Source organism: Panulirus ornatus, chromosome 39 (genome assembly GCF_036320965.1).
Source record: "Panulirus ornatus isolate Po-2019 chromosome 39, ASM3632096v1, whole genome shotgun sequence".
NCBI classification, from domain to species: Eukaryota; Metazoa; Arthropoda; class Malacostraca; order Decapoda; family Palinuridae; genus Panulirus; species Panulirus ornatus.
The window spans coordinates 4,629,640-4,655,064 of NC_092262.1; the positions used below are offsets into that span (position 1 = coordinate 4,629,640).

Consider the following 25,425-nt stretch of genomic DNA (forward strand, 5'->3'; position numbering starts at 1 on the left):
TCTCTCTGATCTACAAGCATGTCTGGCTTTAGTGAGAAAGATGGTTGTTTCTCATCCTATACTTACTTTATATCATGTATATCTCTCATACTTACTTTATATCATGTATATCTCTCATACTTACTTTATATCATGTATATCTCTCATACTTACTTTATATCATGTATATCTCTCATACTTACTTTATATCATGTATATCTCTCATACTTACTTTATATCATATATATCTCTCATACTTACTATATATAATGTGATTCTATTACTCATTCCTAACCTTCTCAGTTTTTCATTTCGCAATGACTCTATTTCTTCCTCACTTTAATAAGTCTCATACTCATCTATCTGCTCATGTTCGTGCTCATCTTCCGCATCTTTCCAGACGTATATGTCCCACATGAACGCCACCAGACGCTCATGTTCTCATTGTAAAGAATGTCTTGCTCTGGCCATGAGTTATCTTGTTAATAACAGCTGCTGTCTGTAATTACCAGGGTTTATCTCCACCAACATCAACTCAATAATTTGATAACTAACTGTTATCTTGAGTCCTGATTATTACACAAAGACTGAAGCTAACTTTTGTAACCATGTAACAATATGTACTGAGATGAAGTTGGATGTATGTAAAGCCAGATATATATATATATATATATATATATATATATATATATATATATATATATATATATATATATATATAGAGAGAGAGAGAGAGAGAGAGAGAGAGAGAGAGAGAGAGAGAGAGAGAGAGAGATTGTGTCTGTGTGTGTGTGTGTGTTAAGTAAAATATAGAAGATAGAAAATAAAACAAATACAAAACGATGGGGAAGCTAGCCATTAAACCACCAGTCTGGTTTATCTGTACCACAGAAAACTGAGGTAAACCAGAAGAGGTTATGAATTCCCAGCAGGTCCAGCGTGCGGGGTGGGGGGGTGGGGGGTTCCCCCACACACGGAGGGGGTTCATCCTGGGGGGTGGGGGGGTGACACAAAGGCACACAGCCATTCCAAGGTGGTATAAATTCTTGGTGTGTCACTCTCTTGCCCCAAGATTGCCCTGGTATGTTTGGTCAAGTTTTATACACGTCAAGAACTGACCCTCTGACCTCTAGCTCACCATGCTTGACCCTTAGACCCCCCCCCCCAACCCTTCCCCTGACCTCTCACTTTACAGTATGCTCTCCCACTAGCTCTCACACCCATCAACACTCTCCCTTCCCTTATCGTAACGTATATATATATATATATATATATATATATATATATATATATATATATATATATATATATATATATATATATATATATATAATTATATATAATTATATATATATATGTATATATATATATTATATATATATGTATATATATATATATATATATATATATATATATATATATATATATATATATATATATATATATATATATATATATATATATATACTATCTGAAGGAGACTATTTGCCCACCATTTCAACTTGCCTTATAATTTGCTTCCTTAACTTCATACTAAAAAGATACATATTTCAAAGTTCTACTTGCATGACTCACGTAAACTTTGATTTGAATTGAAGTGTTTTTGTAACACTCGGGAGTTGTCCTTGATATGCGTTCTGCGCTGATTGGATGAAGCTTATAAGCAAGATCTCTCTCTCTCTCTCTCTCTCTCTCTCTCTCTCTCTCTCTCTCTCTCTCTCTCTCTCTCTCTCTCTCTCTCTCTCTCAACACCCGAGTCTTCCTTCACCACAATCATCGTAAGTTTATTGGATGTAAGCGATTAAAAAAGTTCGTCTTTTGACTCATAATTATTTGACAGGAAAACATGAGGCTCACAACAACAACACTAGACTAGATCATAACCCATATCTATAACCCTCACACAATCCTCCTGATTTCCAAAATACAAAACATTTTCCCAATATATTCTGTTTATTACAACTTGCTCACAAGCAAAGGTTATTTTCACCATAAAGAAGTCCTAAATATTTATCTTCTGGTATAACACATGTTAGATGTTTACACAGATTCTGTGTATGGGATTCAATTTCCAATTTACTAGTTATGTTATTTAGGGTTGATTTTGTACTGATGTACTATAATTCCTCACATAAGTATGTCTTACTTATATTCACTTCACTATAAAGTATGTTTTAGTTTTACCAACTATTATGTTAATGTTGTATCAATGAATTCATAATGATAACTTTATATGAGAGGTATATGGGGCAGTGATCTAATTACTGTAATTCTAATGAGATATTGTAATAACTGTAACAGACACTCTGATTATTAGCAAATATAAATGATAATGCAATTATGAATTATCATTGTAGTTATCATGTCAACTTAAGTTTCAGCCCTGGAAAAAATTAAACATTAATATAAAGCAAAAAAATCAATACAAGTTGAAAATTAGAAAATAAAAAAAATATAAACCAGTAGAAACGAAATGAAATACTAAAGATTAGACAAAGGAAAATAGAAAAAGAATATGATTAATTCCTAAACCTTAGGACTAGTTCATTAGTGATGATAGCATTGTAGTATATATTGTAAAGGTTTATAGTGAAGATATAGTATTTCTGTATAATTATGTTTAATATGTTTCAATATCACTCGCTTCTTCTTGGCCTCAGACACCATTACAGAATATATTTGTTCGATATTCAAGATTAAGAAGTCTTTCTTTATGTTAGACTCTAATTATGATACAAAAGTTGTGTATTTCATACACAGATTCATTTACAACAGTAGACAGATCGACTTTAATGTGAGTTAGGAAAATGTGTATGTGTGTGTGTGTGTGTGTGTGTGTGTGTGTGTGTGTGTGTGTGTGTGTGTGTGTGTGGGTGTGTGTGTGTAGTCAGGTGTTCCCTACACCCGACACATGGCCCTGTGTTGTATACTCCGTTAGTTACACAAGATTCCGTTGTGATCCATCTGTGGTGGAGTGTGTGGCTGGAGGAGCATCTCTCATCACCAATGGACAGAAAGGAGTATAGCATCTTATAGAACCTCCTCTTTGCAAAAGGGTGCAGTATTCCCCTGCTACAGTACGGAACGCAGCATCGAGCGTTACAGGAGACGCATGGAAGGGGTCCTGGTGGGGTTACATGAGGATGAATACAGTCCCACAAACCTACAATTACAGGAGAGGTAGAATATACTTCACCGGATTTATAGCCAGGTGTTGTAGCGTGCATACTAATGAGGACATTAACCCTTCCATCTACCTCCCCCTCCCCCCCAACCCTTCCATCTACCTCCCTTTGAGCTAACCAAACACAACCTGGCACCAGTTGTGTGTGTATGTGTGTGTTGTGTGTGTGTGTATGTGTGTGTTGTGTGTGTGTGTGTTTAGAGAGAGGGTCGCCAGGCAGATGAACAACTCCAACCATTAACTGGTACAACTCTGCGATGTAGGGGTTATAATAACTATGTTCTCCTGTCATGGTAGATTCAACCCTTGGTGTTCATGTTTGAAGGTTGACTTTAGTGAACACTGCCCCCTGGGTGCTGCTGTGTTCTTGACATTGTTGGACTTTCATTACAGAACGGTGTACAGACCATCTGTTGTATTATTTAATTTCCTGAGTGCTGTGAGGTTACGACAGGGTAAAGTATCCTGTTGCCTCGTTTATGGCCGCTTGGAATATGCAGATCATACGGCCGGGTATTTAAAGGGAACGAAGGAGGATGTAGGAGACGCCATCACATGTTGTGTGTGACACACTAGCCTGACCTACGGGGAAAAGTTAACAAGGTACATCCAGCTCAGACAGTGAGCTCTGATAACAGCAGCAGTAACAGCAGAGTAACAGTAACAGTAGCAGTAACAGCAGTGGTAACAGCAGCAGTAATAGCAGCAGTAACAGCAGTGTTAACAGCAGGAACAGCACAATTCCGACATAAAACGTTAGCTGAAAAGAAGGAAAAACGCAACGAGGGTGAGAGGCTAACATTACAGCCACAGCTAGAGAACACCACCACAGCCACAGCTAGAGAACATCACCACAGCCACAGCTAGAGAACATCACCACAGCCACAGATAGAGAACACCACCACAGCCACAGCTAGAGAACATCATCACAGCCACAGCTAGAGAACATTACCACAGCCACAGCTAGAAACACCACCACAGCCACAGCTAGAGAACATCACCACAAACACAGCTACACACACAACCACACACGCACACACACACACCCACAATATAGACATTGTTATGAAGGTGAGATGTATTGTTAGCTTCACCGTGTAGGAGGCTATTGTGGTAGTGTGGGGCTGCAGGGTTACTGGCTACCAACCAGACACGTACGAAGATGATGGCCGAGTGGCAATATTGATTTTTCGATCTTGTCTTCATCAAGGGTTCGATGCTGCTGCCATAAGCCACAAGTGTTCCGGGAGTGTAGTAGAGTGGTTATCCTCAGGTGTCAGGAGGGAGGGAGATAAGGGTGTATATGGAGAGACGATAAGAGAGGAGGGAGGGAGATAAGGGTGTATATGGAGAGAGGAGGAGAGACAAGTAGGGGTTTGGGCGGTGAGAGACAGAGAGGTGAAAAAAACGTGATTAGATATATAGATAGATAGATGGATAGATAGATATAGACAGAGGAATACAGATACAAAGGTAAGATTAAGAGGCAAATACCTTGGACCAATCTATTGATTCGTGATACCAATCCGTCATACGTGAATCATTGTTCTCCTGCTAATTAAGCAACTCAGGTCGACGTTATGTGACCTTCCCTGCGACCCTTCCATCACTGGAGGCCTGACTGATGGCTTCCAGTTCCAGGACACATGGCTGGAGCCCTGGAACACCGCCCGTAATTCCAGCAGATGGAGTCCAGTGCAGTAATTAAAGGGGTATATCATTTCCTGGATTGTAAAACGTTCTTCGATTGCATCAGAGATTTGTTCCTCTTCGTTGGCTTACAGGATGTGTGAGTGTGGCTGTGTAGGATGCTTGGGAGAGGAGGGGTGTGGGAGGGTAAGGAGTGAGGGCTGGGACAGAGAGGGAATGTGGGATGGTTGGGACAGATAGACAGAGGAAGGTTGGAGACAGTGCTGTGTGGCAGATAAGGAAGGATTAATACTAACATGAGAGAGAGAGAGAGAGAGAGAGAGAGAGAGAGAGAGAGAGAGAGAGAGAGAGAGAGAGAGAGAGAGAGAGAGAGAGAGAGAGCACTGTGGAACCAAAGACAATAGTTCTCCACCACAGGACAAATGTTCCCCCGCCATCATCCACCACCATCATCCACCACCATCATCCAACACCATCATCCAACACCATCATCCACCACACACCAGCGACCCAGATGAAGGAGAGTCACAGTGTGGAGGGTTGTGGCAGGCAGTGGAGGTAGGACTGAGCTTGGTTCAAGTCCCTGGATCTTCCTTGATTGCCTTCAGGTTAGTGGCTTCCTTGGGGGGGGGGGGGGTTATGGGTCTGATCCACAAGGGTGAGGTTCTTCAGTCTGAAGGATCTAAGGTCACGTGATGTGCCCGTAGAAGCTGGCTACCCTCGGCTGATCTGAGGTGGTGACCTGTTCTCCAGTTTCTATATTTCTATACACGATGATCTTTACTATAAGCTATACTCCAGTATTCATTTAGGTCTGTCTATATAGTTCTAACTCCAGTGGAAATATGTGGCTTACTGATTAAGGGAACGGTAGAGAAAATGACGTGACACTGGGGAGCATAATGACGTGACACTGGGGAGCATAATGACGTGACACTGGGGAGAGCATAATGACGTGACACTGGGGAGAGCATAATGACGTGACACTGGGGAGCATAATGACGTGACACTGGGGAGGATAATGACGTGACACTGGGGAGCATAATGACGTGACACTGGGGAGGATAATGACTTACCTATGACTGTAGTGAGGATCATTATACCCAATATGACGGAGGTGATGACCATACCCACAGTGTTGACCTCAGGTCCCTCACTGGTCACGTTGCCCATCAGTAAACTACCGTTGGTCGAAGTGTTCCCCACCAACCAGAAGGCGTCGTCTAGACTGACCATTGAGTCGTTACTGCTGACGAAGAGGTCAGGACTGACGGGGTTCAGCACCCCTAGCGTGGCCATGCTGGGGTCAAGGTCAAGGAGGGTGGCTGAGCCGGAGGTCAGGGGTTCCAGGAGCGTCGTGTTGGCCGGGGCTTTGAAGAAGGACTCGACTGTCGTCCTCAAGGAGAAGTTGAGGGGGAAGATGGGCTTATTGATGGGGGCGGGGGTGGTGGTGGTCGGGGGCGTGGGGGGTGAGGAGGTCAGGGCGCTTGCCACGCCCCCCAGCAGGGTGGTGGCTGGGGTGTCTGTCGCTTTGCTGGGGTCCTGGAGGATCGGGTTACTGGGGCTGGGTCCACCTCCTTCCAGCAGACCGTCCAGGTATTCCAGTAAGTTTGGAAGCGTGTAGTTCCAGTCGTCACTGGTCGTGTTCTCTGCAACGATCACAAGAGAAAATATTATATTTATATGTAGTGATTATTTACGATGGGTTCTGCTGACGTGTGTGTGTGTGTGTGTGTGTGTGTGTGTGTGTGTGTGTGTGTGTGTGTGTCATTACCATATAGATCTGAGAACCATCTTATGAGGTTCATGCATGTCGAAGTGTGCACTCCGCGCAGTAGCAGGGGAATGTACTTCTCTCCATCTAGTAACGGTGACGTAGCTTTGCCTGTAGTAGGCAGGAGTCCTGTAGTACTTGCCTCTGCGTACATGTCGATAGATAGATAGATAGACCGACAACCCGTAATAAACAGGACAGGATATTAATATCAAAGTGACAGAGAGCGGCGTTTAGTTTCACTCCCCCCCCCCCCCCCCCGCAAACACCATTACCAAGCGTTGGGGGGGGGGGAGCAGGAGGAGGGGGTTGTTGTCAAGGCTGGCAGGGAAAGTGCCACGTGTCTGTCACGTCTCAGTTATCATCAATTACTGGTCAATAAAACGAGTTTTATACTCGTTTTACGACGGCTCGTTGGCCAGAGTCAATATCCCTCGTTGTGTTTCTCCAATACAGGCGAAATTCGCTTTAAAGAAGGCAAACAAATATGCAATTTCAAATCTAGGAAATATCGGATAAATTGTTTATCTCATAAAGGTGGAAATAAACATTAATTAGATGCATAAACAAGTTGTTATTTGTTGCTGATTGAATAAACATGGATGTTTACACTCAGTTTCGCCACTCGGGACAAAATCAAATCATTCGGAAAGATGCAAAAAAATATTTTGGAATTCTGTGTTTGAAAACTGAATCTGTCACAAAGTTGATGGAAAATCCCAAAATTCAGTCATACCTCAGCTCTGTCAATCATACCTCAGCTCTGTCAACCATACCTCAGCTCTGTCAACCATACCTCACTCTGTCAACCATACCTCACCTCTGTCAACCATATCTCAGCTGTCAACCATACCTCACTCTGTCAACCATATCTCACCTCTGTCAACCATATCTCACCTCTGTCAACCATATCTCACCTCTGTCAACCATATCTCACCTCTGTCAACCATATCTCACCTCTGTCAACCATATCTCACTCTGTCAACCATATCTCAGCTGTCAACCATACCTCACTCTGTCAACCATACCTCAGCTCAGTCAACCATACCTCACCTCTGTCAACCATACCTCACCTCTGTCAACCATACCTCAGTGGGAGACCATCCACCCTTCCCAGGTGACTACAGGTGAATACAGCATACAGTACGCATACAATAGGTTGTCTGATCTCAAAGGGAAGAATGTGGTATAACAGGAGACCTCAAAACCTTACTCTCCAAGGCAACTGTCAATTGTGGTAGAAAAAAAGACACCTACGAGGAAAAAAAGAGAACAAAGGGAGAACAAAAGGATGAATCACTATCATCCCCTTCTCCCTTCTCCCTCTTACCACAATTGTCGCCCCCTTACCCCGTCGACATACGTGGATCTCTTCAGAAGTAGCGTCACATCAGCGCCACAACTGTGAGGGATGGTCAAGACATGCCCCAGAGTCAGCCGAGCACAGATATGACAGTATTATGCACATGTGGAGACTATGGTTATGGTGTATCTATCTTACGTATTCAGTTGTACACCGAGAAAGTGTTATCTATCGGCGTTATCGGTGTATATCATCGGTTTCTGAGGTCAGGTAAGTTTCTTAAAGATATCTACATGTGAATTACTATATAATTCCTTTTTTTTTAACTGAATTTCTCAAAATAAAGGTTTAATTTGATTATCTACAGTACGGACGTACAGTCTATGTGGTCTGGTCTCCAGATTTGAACTAAAGTCAAGAAAGAAATAATCAAATGATTCTTTAAGTTCTTCCCGTCGTGTTCATATATATATATATATATATATATATATATATATATATATATATATATATATATATATATATATATATATATATATATTAGCGGTGGGGAAGGTGGGGGTGTGAGCAAACGAGGGAAGGAGCTGGGCGTGAGAGTGTGAGAGCTGGAGGACTGACGAGGCTTAGCAGCAGTGGCAACAGCAGTGGTAAAAGCAGTGGTAACAGCAGTAGCAACAGCAGTAGCAGTAGCAGCAGCAGTGGTACCAGCATGTACAAATGTTCCAAGACATGTGAAACTGTATCATTGCTGTAACACCTACAACTATCCTACGGAGATAAGAAATAATATCAATAAACAGAAATGAGAAACACCGCAACAATGTATATTGGAAAATATATAGAGATAGAGTTCAGTAAAGATAACAAACTACCGAAGATAATTGCTCTTATCTATCGGTAAAGAAGATAAGATAAAAATATGGACAGGAATTCGTTGCTGTTCATCGTAAATGAAGTACATCTGTTCTCATGTATTTTTCTGACTGGATGTGGACGAATAGGTTTTTTCCCTTTCCATCCTGGGAGAAAAATACACGCATCTGGCTGATTACATAGCAAACTGCCTGGTTGATAATGAGCTCAGTCCCTCTCAGCTGGGGCTCAAGCGTTCCAAGCTTTGACCACAGCTTGAACTTGAGCTCAGTCCCTCTCAGCTGGGGCTCAAGCGTTCCAAGCTTTGACCACAGCTTGAACTTGAGCTCAGTCCCTCTCAGCTGGGGCTCAAGCGTTCCAAGCTTTGATCACAGCTTGAACTGCCATAAGAATGTGCCTGACCGCTAGGCCTGACTGAACACGGTGCTGCTCAGCTCAAGCTCTGATGATTGTGAGCACTGAGAGAGAGATAGAGAGAGAGAGAGAGAGAGAGAGAGAGAGAGAGAGAGAGAGAGAGAGAGAGAGAGAGAGAGAGAGAGAGAGAGAGAGAGAGAGAGAGTCATTATGAAGCAGGTATGGCGCGTAGAATTCATCGCCGGAAAATCTATAGCGACGAAGAACAAGTCGTGTGAGGAAGCTACCTGGGCCAATAGAGTGAAACTTGACATGCTCTGAAGGCCCCGTCGCTCACAGCGTAACCACCACTAAACCTCCCATTACTCAGAAACACACAGATGATGTACAAGCATTAGACAACATACAGACGACCACCTCCTCCTCCTCCTCCTCCTGCGTCACTATATATCATGAACCACAGGTAAGGTTCCTCCATGATATTCGCACTTCCAAACACCCCAACCTTCAACATGTGATGTGAGCTTCACATACCACCAGGCCCCGTCCTCCACTCCACACGCTGCCACCAGCTGAACCGTGAGGGTGGAAACATTTCATTGTGAAGCGTAAAAGCAAAAGAAATTTACGAGTCGGGAAAATACAAAGGCAGGCTGTATGTCCTTCCCTGGGCAAGACCTGTATCAATCACACCAACCAGACTGGGATTTGAATGTATATACCTTAAAGATGGTTATACACACACACACACACACACACACACACACACACACACACACACACACACACGGGAGGAAGCTTTTGCACAATCATCGCCACCGTCACCTCTTACCACCAGAGATCCCTCATCTCACGGGTCGCAGTTCTGCACCACAACTGCATCAAACCATCCTAGTTCATACTTACCCCAACATGAAGAGCCGCATCATCTCTACCAATGTCAACATCTACAGTTACAGGACGCTACAGTAATCTTGACTTTTGTATTTGTGAAAAACGTTTTAATACATAACTCTTTCACGTAGCACTACCTTCCCACAGCACCAGTTCTCCAACATGCTGTCTCCCACACGTGTAGGTTCCTGTGACGTAACTTTCTACCATCCCTTACGTCTTCTGCCAACCCTCCCACACACCACTTCCTCCATAACGGTTCCTTCCCTCACACACACACACACACACACACACACACACACACACACACACACACACACACACACTTCCCGCCATTATATCAAATCTACAAATTATGATTTTCCTTCCAGTAAAGTTTCCTACGCAACTCCTGCATAGGCAAACCTCTCCAACACGCCTCTCCAAACATCCAATCCCATATATTAGTCTTTCTAAGCTTCCCTACCACACACAGTCTCCTCTAAGCACCCCACCCATGCACCAATACCCTTCCCTCACACATACCATCCTCTCTAAACACCATACCTCCTCCATCCCCTTCCCAACACTGCCTCTTTCATCAGAAAGCTCCTCTCACTCCCCTTTTTTCACCTTGTGTCACCCATTTTCCCTCCTACCGTCGCACAAATACTCAATTAAAACTGAAGGAACTCCCTGGAAGAGGAAATGTTTTACTAACATTATTTTTTCTGTCCTTTTTTCGTGTGGGAAACATTTATGTACAGCCGGAGACAAGTCCTGAGGGAGAAAGCGTCGGGTCTTCTTCCTTTGTCAAGAGAGAGGGACGAGTGAGGGGGACCTGGTGTGTGTTTAGGGTAAGGAAGGTTTGAGTGTATGCTGAGGCAGGGAATGAGGGTGCGTCTGAGTGCGTCCCTTATGATGAGCAGGGGAACATAATGCTTGCTCTGTATGTATGCCGAGGAGGAGATCATGCATGCATACTTTTCCACGTTAAGCAAAAGAGGAGAGAGCATGGGCGCATGTTATGTATGCTGAGCACAGGAGCATGAATATGTGATCTGCATGAATTATGTATATACATACTGTTAAGATAAATTGGGTGTGTGCAGATCATGGAAGTTTGGTGTAGGTTTTAAGTCTAGGTAAGTGTAGAAGAAGTCTGGCTAGCTGTAGGGTAAGTCTAGATACAAGCAAAGTAAGCCTGAATGGGTCTGACGAAGTCTGGATATATGTAGATAAATCTTGTTGAATATTTAGAGTGAGTCTGGATATTTGCTTGTATTCTTGCTTGTTTACAGCTGTCTTACTGCTTGTAAATGGGTGTATTACTGCTTGTATACAGCTGTATCCTGCTTGTATTTGGCTGTATTACTGCTTATAAATGGCAGTATTACTGCTAGTAAATAGCTGCATTCGTCTTTGATCATCTTTCTTTCTACCAAAGCTTCGCCTCCTGGAAAAAGACTTGAAACTCTTCAGATAAAGACCCCATGAACGCACCATACCAAAGACCCCACGAACCATTTGTCTTCTCGGACCATACATATACATTTTACGAATCAAAATACATATTTTCAAGTACAAACAATTCTTCAGGAAAATACAAGATATTACATATAATCACTTCAGGTTTAGTGTAGAAAAATATTCATCTTGTGAAAATAATTGTTATATACTTGTTCATGTTAAACAAACATTGTGAAACTAATTTTAAATACTTGTTAATGTTAAATCAAGAGTAATCTTGCCCAATGACTATATACAACTATTTAACATTTTAACAAGAAGGGAATTATATCTTGAAGACAGTGCGGAAATATGAAGTAGATAAGATATTAGAGACAATATGAAATGAAGATGAGATTGAAGGAATTTTTAAAAAATGAATGAAATTAATGAGATTTTGAGGGTAGTCTGAAAAAATTAATGAGTGGGATGAAGGCGACATTAAAGGCAAGTTTTTAAAACGTGAATGAAATGAATGAGATTTTAAGGCAGTCTGAAAACTGTATGATATTCTTATGGCATAATGGATAGATCCCTCTTCGTGAGTTCCTGGGTTCGGTTCCCACAGAGGCCATATCTTTCCGGGCCCAAGAGTGCTGTTCTCACAAAGTTGCTCTCTCTCTCTCTCTCTCTCTCTCTCTCTCTCTCTCTCTCTCTCTCTCTCTCTCTCTCTCTATCTTCTTTGTCACACACAGACACACGCAGATAAAGAGCAAAAGATTATAGAGGAAAAGTGAGAGGGGAAAGGTCTGATAAATCTTTGGAAGAATGGGATATATGGATATACGGAGAGAGAGAGAGAGAGAGAGAGAGAGAGAGAGAGAGAGAGAGAGAGAGAGAGAGAGAGAGAGAGAGAGAGAGAGAGAGGCTAGAGACAATTTAACATGACAGATTAATAAAATGGCCAGTAAGGACTTACATATTCTACCACTATAAGATATAATTTCCCAGTTGACCAAAGAATAAATATATAATACTTTGCCTCAGAAACTTGCCCCAAACCTTTATAATTTTTTATGGGACTGTACACACAGCAGACAGGAGGAGAGAGATAGAGAGAGGGAGAGAGATAGAGACAGAGACAGAGACAGAGAGAGAGAGAGAGAGAGAGAGAGAGAGAGAGAGAGAGAGAGAGAGAAACTTTACACCATCAATGATAAGAGTGTCTTTCATTCCCACGAACACTCGTCTCCCTCCCTCCCTCGCTCCCTCACTCCCTCCCTCGGTCTGACAGACCTCCTCCATCTACCCTAATTCATTCAAGACGCAGATCGCGTCCTACGTAATTACTTTAGATCGCGTTGGTGACGGATTTTCCCCTAGGAGAGAACCCCCACCTCTCACGGCGGGTCCCAGTAATTTTTCTCTCCTCCGAGCCATCTTGTGGGACTCGTGGAAGACGTGGTGAAGGGAAGGGAATGGGAAGATATTTTCTTTGTTCATTTTGCGAAGTGTTCGGTGGAGAAATGGATTGATCCGTCTGGTGTTAAGGAGAGACTGTTGGATGGGATGGAGACTGGAGAGATAGGAAAGGAGAGATAGGAAGCTGGACGGAGAGAGAGAGAGAGAGAGAGAGAGAGAGAGAGAGAGAGAGAGAGAGAGAGAGAGAGAGAGAGAGAGAGAGAGAGACTGCGCTGTCTTCCATACAAGATCATGAATGATTAAATGAAAATATTGCAGAAAAATTTAAAAAAAAAGAGTTAGTGAAAAATTGTCTGGGTTTGCTGCTATTGTGAACGCCAGCTTTGAGCATTATTTCCGTAAGCTAAACTTTACAGAAACATTTATTTAAAGAAGCAATTCTTTCTTTCCATCTTTGAAAAAAAAAACCTGAGTTTCAATGTACTCGCAAATTTCATCTAAGTTTTAGGGAAAAAGTTGTGATAAATTGAGGCATTTGGCGACACAGCTATGGTGAGAGATGTTGTACCTCCTACAACACCAACATGGTTGTGTTGTAATGACGTTGTGGGGTGAAGTATAGGGGGGGGAGGGGTGATACAAGGTGGGGAGAGGATATTAACACTCACACAAGTGTACACAATCACCACACATGTGTACAAACTTATCAATGTACACAACTGTCTACATCTCTCTCTCTCTCTCTCTCTCTCTCTCTCTCTCTCTCTCTCTCTCTCTCTCTCTCTCTCTCCCTGAAAGATCACCCACATGCAGAAGACACCAGCGAGATCACGTACGTACAGAAGACACCAGCAAGGTCACCCACGTACAGCACCACCTACCCAAGTTAACAAATTGCACCACCTTCGATCCTCCCCCCCCCCCCCTCCCCCGCCTCCTACAGCACCTCCAGTTGCTCCAACATTACTCCAGCCCCAACCCCTCAACCCCCCTCCCCTGCAGGCCTCATCCTGACACCAGAGTAGGCAACAATCTCGCGTCACCCACCCTCCTCACTCCCTCTTCCCTCCCTCCCTCACTCCCTCCCTCACTCCCTCCCTCACTCCCTCCCTCCCTCACTCCCAAAAAACGACATCAACAGTAAAAGCGAATTTCGGTGAATCAGGGAAACAGAAGTGAAGATGTCCTCCCCCCCCCCCCCCATTCACGACCTTGTGGTGTGAGCCAGGGGTCAAGATGTCCTCTCCCCCCCCCCCCACCTGACCTTGTGGTGTGAGCCAGGGGTCAAGATGACCCCCCCCCACCTGACCTTGTGGTGTGAGCCAGGGGTCAAGATTCCCCTCCCACCTGACCTTGTGGTGTGAGCCAGGGGTCAAGATGTCCCCCCCCCCCACCTGACCTTGTGGTGTGAGCCAGGGGTCAAGATGTCCCCCCCCCCCACCTGACCTTGTGGTGTGAGCCAGGGGTCAAGATTCCCCCCCCACCTGACCTTGTGGTGTGAGCTACGGGTCAAGATGTCCCCTCCCACCTGACCTTGTGGTGTGAGCCAGGGGTCAAGATGTCCCTCCCACCTGACCTTGTGGTGTGAGCCAGGGGTCAAGATGCCCCCTCCCACCTGACCTTGTGGTGTGAGCCAGGGGTCAAGATGTCCCCTCCCACCTGACCTTGTGGTGTGAGCCAGGGGTCAAGATTCCCCCCCCACCTGACCTTGTGGTGTGAGCCAGGGGTCAAGATGTCCCCCCCCCACCTGACCTTGTGGTGTGAGCCAGGGGTCAAGATGTCCCCCCCCCCACCTGACCTTGTGGTGTGAGCCAGGGGAGAGAGGCATCATCAACATGATGATGAACACAGCACAGGTCAGTGTGAGGAAGCTGGAGACACCTTGTGATCGATGTCTTCACACTGAACCTCAGTTGACGCAATCTGTCATCATCTGTGAGTTACATTTACATTTGTGCTGACCTGTACACACACACACGCACACACACACACACACAAACACACACACACACACACACACACACACACACACACACATATATACCAACAAAGATACACAGACAATAATAATGTTAAACATCCTTCCTCACTCGTCATGTCCACCAAATATGACTGAACATGCAAATCGCTGTTGGCCATGCAAGCTGCCTGACCAGCCCCCCAAGCTGTTCATGCAAGATGGAAATATTTCAAGCAACTTTTGCATATATTTCCAAAATGAATATTGGAGAACTCATGTTGGAACCTGAAACGAGAAAACCATCGCTTGAATGACTTGGATATTTGAAAACAAAGTTGGTTGTTAGATCCGAATATTTTGTATGACGTATATATATATGTTCGCAGACCTGGGATCTGGGTTTGGAAAGAAAGAAAATCACACAACCAGGTCAGGTCAGGTCAGGTTATCCGAATATACCGTTTAAACACATAATGTATGTCAATACAGTACAACAAACATTCAACCACAATGCAACAATACATCATGTAATGTTGAACGAGTCACCAGCAAATGTATAATGTATAACCCATACAATACACTTTGTAAAACTTCCTCACTCATGTGCATATCATAGCGCTGAAGTATGCAACCCACAACTTCATCTGAAGCCCATTTTTTGTGAATAATAAACAATTTACGATCATGATCCGCCCAAGTAAAATAATTCCTCACATGTGTATGTTCACCTGAGCTGATGCCTGAATTCAACACACATTTATTTGTATATCTGTTTTCTTTTTTTGTACCAACACAAACAATTAAGAATTTCCAATGAATAATCCTCAGTTAACCCCCCCCCCACCCCCACCCCCCTGGTGATCATTACCTTCCTACTCACCACAAACCATTTTCTATTCCTCTCTGATATCCACAACAAAAAACAGTTTGTGCTGTCAGCGTTCCTCACACGTCTAGATGATTTAGCCCACACACTTACTGCCAACTGTGGTCAACGGATCTGGCACAATCAGGGAAGGTCTAACAACGTTGCCAACATATGGCTCAGGGGAAACGATTTAATGAGTAATTTCCGATATTTTGTATGTGGGAAGAATTTCAACCATGGTATTACATTATCTTACTTCCAGGTCGTGGAATCATTAAGGCTGATCTCCAATAGTACTAGACGGGATAATGGTCTCACGTGCTTAGTTTATGAAGAGAAATGTTTACAGATAGTCTTGTGTTTTCCTGTTTGGTCGAATCACATTAACGAGTGTGGCTTTATGATCTACATATGTGGAAATGTTGCTCAAGTCTGATATAACTGTGTGTGTGTGTGTGTGTGTGTGTGTGTGTGTGTGTGTGTGTGTGTGTGTGTGTGTGTGTGTGTGTGCATTCAAGCGTGTGTATCTCTTGTATATGTATGATTGTGTGTGTGTGCTTGTGTGTGTAGATCTGTTTTTTGTGTATATGTTTTTTTGTCAGTGAGTTTACGTGAGTGTATGTTTGTGCTTGTGTTTTTGCGTGGATGTCTTTCTTTTTGGAGGACGAGAGAGAGAGAGAGAGAGAGAGAGAGAGAGAGAGAGAGAGAGAGAGAGAGAGAGAGAGAGAGAGAGAGAGAGAGAGAGAGAGCGTTTCTGCTCTCTTACCTCCCAGCATATTCAGCTAATTACAACATTCAAACGAAAATAACAAAATACTCCACACACACACACACACACACACACACACACACACACACACACACACACACACACACTCACACACACACACACACACAGAGGAGACAAACAGAGAAACAAACAAAGGAAGATTAGAAGCAGTATCAGGGTATGCTGTGGTATGCTGTGTGTGGCTTAGCATTAAGTCTAGTGCCAGCATGATGCCTCTGGCTCAGCATGAAGCATGGACCAGGTATGCTGTATCCAGGTGCTGTATTACCAGCTATGTAATACAGACGAATCATGACACATAGAAATGCTCGCTACAGATATATATTTTGGCATATATTGACAATGTTGATGTGTGTGTGTTGGTACAAGGAAAGTGAGTACCGATACAGTGATAGTGAGTGTCTTAATACAGTGAAAGAGAGTCAGTACGGTGAAACTAAGTGTCTTAATACAGTGAAAGTGAGTGTCCTCTCTCTCTCTCTCTCTCTCTCTCTCTCTCTCTCTCTCTCTCTCTCTCTCTCTCTCTCTCTCTCCTAAAATCATTCCACAGACGCCTGACTTCCTAGTTATAACTCCACAAGTCAAATATTGGTACACATTAATAATTCTTTCTCGCTTCACATTTTCCTCAACACGTCCATCTTTACATTTTCTTTATCTCTCTTTCTTTATCTTCCTTACTGCATGAATGCGTGAGTTTATACATGCATATGTGTCTATCTTTTCTCTCTGTCTGTATGTGAGTCTCAGTACATATGTAATCATCTACATATACTGTACGGGGAGGGAGTTTGACATTATGGGGCAATATGTTTTGAATATTTTGTACAAACATAAATGTATTAAATGTTTGTTCATAGTGCAGATTCACAATTTATCTCACATGTTTCTTGCTATATGTGCCTACTGTCGTCTTGTCTCTACATATCTTGAAGAACAATTCATTGTTGACTTCCATCAAAGTGATTTATAAATCTATAGATTAAACTCAGGTCACAAATACAATTACCTTTATTGCCTAATTCATATACGAAATTATTACTAAGATATCATACTTGATGAAGAAGTTCGTTTTCAAAACCCAGTACAAACAACGAATGATGTAGATGTCTTTAAGGCTGAAAACTGTTTGAATAACCATTAATCTTTCGTCCATCTTAATGAATGTAAATTGTGTCGATCATCCTTTGAAAAATACCGATGAATAATGATGATTTATGAATGTGATTTCTTGATTATACATATTATCGAATTATTGATTCCCAGCGAGGGGGACGGGTTCGTATCCCATATGAATCCCAAGCTGGGATAACTGGGAAGTTACTCCTGTTGGATATGAAGCCTTACTACGTCCTTGTACGGTAGAAAATGGGAGACTGGTAGGTTGATGACTTGGAATACCAGAGAGGATCTTGTAAGATAAATATTGATGTTGTGTTGATGGGCAAAACACTCATGGATACAGAGTCTCGTAGTATTCTCTCTCTCTCTCTCTCTCTCTCTCTCTCTCTCTCTCTCTCTCTCTCTCTCTCTCTCTCTGAGTACACTCACACATACAGCCCTCCCCCCCCCCCCTCACACCTCCCTCACACCAGGTCCTCATCATCCCAGGGTCCTACTGTGTCTCATCTTCATAAAGACAAATCTTCCAGCAGCTTCCTGCTTCCAGCCAGCCCCCAACCAGCTTCCAGCCTCCAGCATCCAGCCAGCTTCCAGCCACCAGCCTCCAGCCAGCTTCCAGCCACCAGTCTCCAGCCAGCTTCCAGCCACCAGTCTCCAGCCAGCTTCCAGCCACCAGCCTCCAGCCCCCAGCCTCCAGCCAGCTTCCAGCCTCCAGCAGCCCCCGCCCCCAGCCTCCAGCCAGCTTCCAGCCCCCAGCCTCCAGCCAGCCTCCAGCCAGCTTCCAGCCTCCAGCCAGCCTCCAGCCAGCCTCCAGGCACCTTCTAGCATCCAACCAGCTTCCAGCCGGAGACAGAAGCTGTCGTTCGAGGAAGTCTGGTGTTCAATAGAGGAAAAGAAAAGAAAAGAGGAAGACAATAGACGACCAGAAACAAATACAAGGGAAGGAAATATAATGCCCACAATAATGACAAAAGGAAAGAAATGAATACCTGAGTTGTGAGGGAAGGAATACGAACGTGAAGGAAGAAAACCATGTAGTACATTGCTTCTGTATACAGGCAGTAAGTCGAATATATTCAGGTATCCGGTATTCCAAGTAACCTGGGTATGCTCAGTAACCCGGGTACGATCGGGAAATAGCCATTAATCCGATTGTACATCTGTTACCGTCTAAGGTCGTTTCTCTCCAACCTCATCCAGGAATCATAACCATTACTTGCTCAATATCCTTATCAACATGTAAAAATATTTCCGATCTAGGAATCTGTCTTATGAGTTCCATATATATATATATATATATATATATATATATATATATATATATATATATATATATATATGGAAAGATGTTCATTCAGGTTATAGTATAACACTATCTGGCTCATAGACTCTCGTGCGGGTCTTAAGTATATAAGCAGTAAATCCTGTGATATATGGCCCAAAAGACAGCCTATAAGGTCTCATAATGAGACATATCTGTTATAACAGTGATTGGTTATAGAACAAATGACCTTCGTTAGACCGAATCTTTTTCCTTATAATTCGTTTATTGCTTACAAAAGATCGTGGTTTGTTAAAGATATTTCATTAAAGATTCTGATGTCAGTATATAATAATCCAGGATTCAAACAGAGAATAAACCCGATTGTGATTTACATGTTTATATCATGTTAATTATAGGGATAATATACAGCGTTATCAGAACAAGGATATAAACAATCATGAGACGGAAATAAATGTACAAAACCGACCCCAAAACACAAGTTCGAGGTTATCCTAAACCAACCAAGAGAACTGAGATCGAGAGATCAAACAGCATGACAGGTTTACTCAGTGTGAACCATTCCCACACTAATGTTTGTATCGTTGTCCTGTGTAGACCATGACACAGTCATGTGTCATCCCCCCCCCCAACCCATCCCCCAGGGAAGCCCCATGCATCCCCCAGATACAATCTGGGGCAGACCCATGCACAAGGCGACCTCATTAATTCAACCCGATCTGAATATTCAAGGTCTGGAAACCGCCACGCCTTCCTGCATACACTGGCTCTCATCCTCACAGTACTCACTCCCTACCACCACACAAGCACTTTCTTGCCAACGAGATGCACTTAAGTTGGGTTTAGCATACGCTTGACGGCAACTAAAGTTGCAATACAGTTTAGAGAGAAACGCCCTTGTGTTAGCAAGGAAAATGGTCGTCTTGAAAGTGTAGTTTGAATCTGATACGAGGCGACTGCTGTGTGTATGGCCGCATGAGAACAAGGATGTACGACCCTTACGAACGACTGTACACGACATGTGAACAAGACAGTTCAGTCTGTAAGTATGATCTCTTGACCTTTGACCTGACTGGCACATGTTAGGTCGAAATTCATCATACCTAATCGTCTTAACATTATGCTAGAAGGTCTGTATCATAATGAGCAAAAGGTGAAATATCTAGCAACCTTTTTAAGTATACAGTTCCTTAAGGAGTGGGTTTTTAAGTATGTGGTGCGTTTTATAACTATCTGGAGGGTTTTTAGGTATATGGTGGGTTTTTAAGTATGTGGTGGGTTTCTAAGTATGTGGTGGGTTTCTAAGTATGTGGTGGGTTTTTAAGTATGTGGTGGGTTTTTAAGTATGTGGTGGGTTTTTAAGTATGTGGTGGGTTTTTAAGTATGTGGTGGGTTTTTAAGTATGTGGAGGGTTTTTAAGTATGTGGAGGGTTTTTAAGTATGTGGTGGGTTTTTAAGTATGTGTTGCGTTTTTCCTCGTACTGCAGGAAAGACAAGTGAGGTGCCACACAACACAGCTGCGTGTCAGGCAACACACAGAAGCTTTGGTTAAAAAGAAAAAAGGATGGATCAAATGTTTGTGTTGTATACATGGGGATGATACAGCACCATGACCTGCCATGTACGATAACAATAACTATGTCTTTCACATATTGATGAGTTTAGATACATTCTATCTGATCAGAATATCATTGTACACCAGGGAGAGAAAATGTGTAGAAATACATGTCGAAAATTGCACAACCAACACACACACACACACACACACACACACACACACACAAGTAGAGTTACATCAAAGGAGGGGAAGAGTAAGTAGGGAGAGTGTAATAAAGATGATGTAAGGGAGGGAAAATAACTTAGAAGGAAATTAAAAGGAAATGTTTGTGGTCAGGGGGAGGTGGGGGGGGGCGGGTCACGGTACGGAAATCAACACGATTCAGACGAGGAAATGTTGAGAAAGAGACAAGTTGATGGAACAGAAGGAGAACTGAAGGAAAAGGAGGATTGGAACAGACGACGAAGGAGAATATAATGAAAAGATATGTATAGTGGAGAGACGAGATGGGAGGAAGTGGAACACATGAATAATTTTCAATATTTTGATGAAGATATCAAAACAAAAATGGAATACAAGAAAATAGGAAAAAAAGGACAAAAATACAGGGAAAGACGAAATGAAAACATCACAAAAGACAAGGAATAATTACGCTTAAAAATATGGCCAAAAGAAGTGATTTGAATAGGAAACAAGAATGACTAAATAAATGAGAGATAAAGATAATAGATGATTAAATAGGAAATGATAAAAAAAATAAATATGAAATGGAAAAAGATGACATGTAACAATATGAGGAAGTACACATTCTTGCACCTATGTCACATGTACACAAAGTTAACAATATTAATGCTGGAAATCTGCAGGAAAGTCTGTCGTTAAATACTGGAATTATACGACACTGTTCTAATACTTTCAAATTCTGGGACCAAATGTAAAGTTCTCTAATTAAATACCTTAGCAAACAGAGAAGAAAATGAAAGTAATTCTTTCACACACCTAACGTTCAACAGTGCAGGCGTTCAACAGCACTGACGTTCAACAGTGCTGACGTTCAACAGTGCAGGCGTTCAACAGTGCTGACGTTCAACAGTGCTGACGTTCAACAGTGCTGACGTTCAACAGTGCTGACGTTCAACACATAAAGTGGAGTAACTTTGAGATGTGTTATTACAAGAAGGTTTTGTTAGGTTATTACCAAATCCACTTACAGGCATGCTCTCAAACACCATTAGACAAACAGGATGTAAACTACTTACGCTTATATACGTACATATTACTCTTCTGTATTCATACATACTTGCATTTACACTTGAAACTCACATGCGTTTGTATACATACATGCATAACCTGACACATTTATATGCATACATGAAAGCATACTTATATACATACATGACGTAACGCATTTATATACATTCAATCCATCTCGCACTCACATGTATATACATTCATGACTTCACACACTCACATGTATATACTGGTATATATACATATACATATTTCCATGCATATTTACGCAAACACACAGACATGTACGTGCATTTATATTAATTAGAGAGAGATACATCTTTCATTTGCACACATGTGATGGTACACATACACAAACAAACACACACACACACACACACACACACATATATATGCTGAAGAAATGTACAGATCTACTCTACAGACCTACTGAACTATCAATCTACCTGAAGTACAGAGGAAGGAGTGTACATTTGCTACCATCATCATTACATGCACAGTAATTACCCAGAGTAATTGCTTCGTAATGGACCGTAATTATCAACTTCATCTCTGTTCTTCTGGTTTCTATCCAGGAATCTCTCTATAAATGACGCTCATCATCATTACAAGTACATTGAGTACAGATCCAGTGTTCGTAGTGTCTCTCTCTGTACGACTATGTTGTTCAGTTCAGCGGTGTATCAGTCCGAATTATCAAGCCTCAGATATGTTTGACACACATGTTTACAATGGTTTCCATCATTATAAATATCAATATAAAACTCAATCGCTAATTACATCCAGACCCAAGCTCCAACTGGAACTATTCCAGACTCAGGCTTCGGCTGGAACCTTTCCAGGACCAAGGCTCCTACTGGAACCTATCATTTTCCAGCGTTCCATGAGCCAGCTGTACATCATCCTGGCCATCATCTGGTTGCTCCACCATCTCCTTCAACGCAGCTGGAACACCAAGTCTTCGTTCCTCTATATCTTTCCTGTCCATTTCTTCTGTCATCCTCCAGGTCTAACATGGAGAAACATGAGATGAGAACATTTGGCTCCATTACGTCCCTACCTTCATACTAACTAGCTCACTTCGTTTATAGTATTTAACCTTTTAGTTAACAACATCCCCATCCCGGGGTTAACTACATGATCACACTAGAGTTAACAGCAGCACCATCCTAGGGTTAACAACAGCCCTATCCCAGGGCCAAGAACGTCCTAATCCCAGGGCCAAGAACATCCCAATCTCAGGGCGAAGAACATCCCGGTACCAAGGCGAAGAACAAGCCCATCCCAGGGCCAAGAACATCCTAATCCCAGGGCCAAGAACATCCCAATCTCAGGGCGAAGAACATCCCAATCCCAAGGCGAAGAACAAGCCCATCCCAGGGCCAAGAACGTCCTAATCCCAGGGCCAGGGACAAACCCATCCCATGGGGTAACAACAGGAGATGAGACTGTTTCTCATTCTATTATAAAAACGAGAAACTTAAATTGTGTTCTATGTCATATATCTTCGTCTCCTGGCAGATACCTGCTACAAATTATGGGCCAGACATATTCCTTATGCAAATTGAATGAGCGAAAACATTATATACATACGAAGCATAATGATCTCTATAGTGTGTGTGTGTAACCCACTGAGGCTTCTACAGTGTGTGTAATCCAGCGAGGCTTCTACAGTGTGTGTGTGTGTAACCCAGCGAGGCTTTTACAGTGTGTGTAACCCAGCGAGGCTTCTACAGTGTGTGTAACCCAGCGAGACTTCTACAGTGTGTGTAACCCAGCGAGGCTTCTACAGTGTGTGTAACCCAGCGAGGCTTCTACAGTGTTAAACAGAACTGAGGAAAATTGGGAGAAGAGAAAAGGAAATTATGGACCGACAGAGAATGCTTGTGTTAAAATGAATAATGTTGAGGACATAAGTGGCTGTAAATGGTAGCAATACATGAAAATTATTGTCAGGAGAGAATATTGAAACAGGAATTGGGGAAATGTGTGAAAAAGATCCAGCAGAAAGAAATTACTTATGGGAATTACAGAATGAATTATTGAGCAGAGCGATACGTCTGCTGTGAGAACAAAAATAATACACAACTTAATAACATGAATTTCATAAAATATAAACATATAACTCGATTATCAATGAGGGAAAAATGTAAGAAAACCAATGAACAAAATAAACCAGTATAGAATATCTATAAAATAAACCAGTATAGAATATCTATAAATACGCAATATTCATATAAAAGAGAATATTCAAATATGGTGAATAGAATATACTGAAATACACTTGAAAGTGAAAACTGAATTGAAAAGATGCAAATGAATCGAACAGACGAAAATACAAATGATAACAGATATTTAGCCCAAACTGACACCCTTTAGGAACGCTGTCACGTTCCAGATAACAATGATAACACGTTATCCTGCTGAACATATAACAATAATGGGGGGGGGGGCGTTACTGCTCAGCTGTAGTAGTGTTTACCACAGTTGAACATGACTATAGTGATTGTAAAAAAATTATTTTCTCATCATTAACTTACTAAGTCATTATAGTTATCTTTGGTCGAGTGATTGATCATAGAGTTGGATGTTAGAGATAGTAGATAACACGAGTTTAGTGTTCGTATTTACTTTATGGATGAACATTATTAATGACGTAACATATCAGTGGGGCACCACCCACGTGACCTGGTGTTATGTAAACGCTGGAAACTGATTGGTTCTGGCTGGGGGTCTGGCCATCACGTGACCAAATCTTAGTAACCGTGACAGAGTAATACCATGTGTGGTGTTACAATCACGTTAACCACCTCAGGTAATTCTACGTAATTACCTGACTGGTAGTTATACCTTGACGTCGACGGCCATAACGAGCCTAACAGGTAATAGGCCCACAGTTTAAATGGCCAAACGACCTTACAAACCAACCACAAGTGCTTACACACTATATATATGTAACTACCAATTCATCTATAAACATCTCTTAAACAATTATCAACATTTTAATTATTACAATCTTACTAATCACTTACCTAGCTAGGTAATGATGTAATGTTATACTGTTCCCAGGTGTTGAATTGGCTTACCTGTGTAGAGGTGCAAACATCCTAATCTACTTACTGAATTACTATGGTGCCATAGACTAATTGTAATTATACAATGTAAATGAGGTAATGAAATACCGTAATCAATTACTGTAGAGATAACTGTAATGATGAGTAGTGTTGTGTGTGTGGCAATATGTGTTACATAGTTAATCTACCTTCCTGCTGGTGCTATATCTGTCTGTTTGGGCCACAGACACCTGGGGATTGTGTAATTACATTGTTTAGTGTAAGTAGATGATGTGTGTCCATTTAATACACTTATGTTCCCTACGCTTGGGAAAAATTGAACAAAAGTACATATTTTTTCATTTGAGTTTAGCTTCGGCAGGAGAGGAACCTGGATCATATATGACTAGTGTAGTGACCTGTTGATGATGTGGTGGGTGAAGTTTGTGTGTCTTGGTTACCATGAATCCATATGTTGACCTCTGACCTGAGATAGACCTGCCTGGTCCCAATGTAACCCCTGGCAACCACTGAAGCTTGTAGCCACGATAAGTTGTCTGATAATGTATCATGATTGCCAGTTCCGAGCTGTTAGAACTGATAAAGGTTTATTAACAACATTTTATGTTGGCTGACATACGGCACAACCCCACCATCTGAGGCCCACATGAAAATGTTCA

General features: G+C 42.3%; 1 protein-coding gene across 6 annotated transcripts in view; it reads right to left on the reverse strand.

Annotated features, from left to right (window-relative positions):
* The window catches only part of LOC139761043 (5-hydroxytryptamine receptor-like), a 421,987-nt gene that overhangs the window by 81,718 nt on the left and 314,844 nt on the right, over positions 1 to 25,425 (reverse strand). For all 6 annotated transcript variants that reach the window (XM_071684810.1, XM_071684808.1, XM_071684806.1 and 3 more), the window contains one exon: positions 5,890 to 6,462. In XM_071684810.1, coding sequence (XP_071540911.1) covers positions 5,890 to 6,462 — 573 coding nt within the window. The remainder of the gene's footprint in view (positions 1 to 5,889; positions 6,463 to 25,425) is intronic.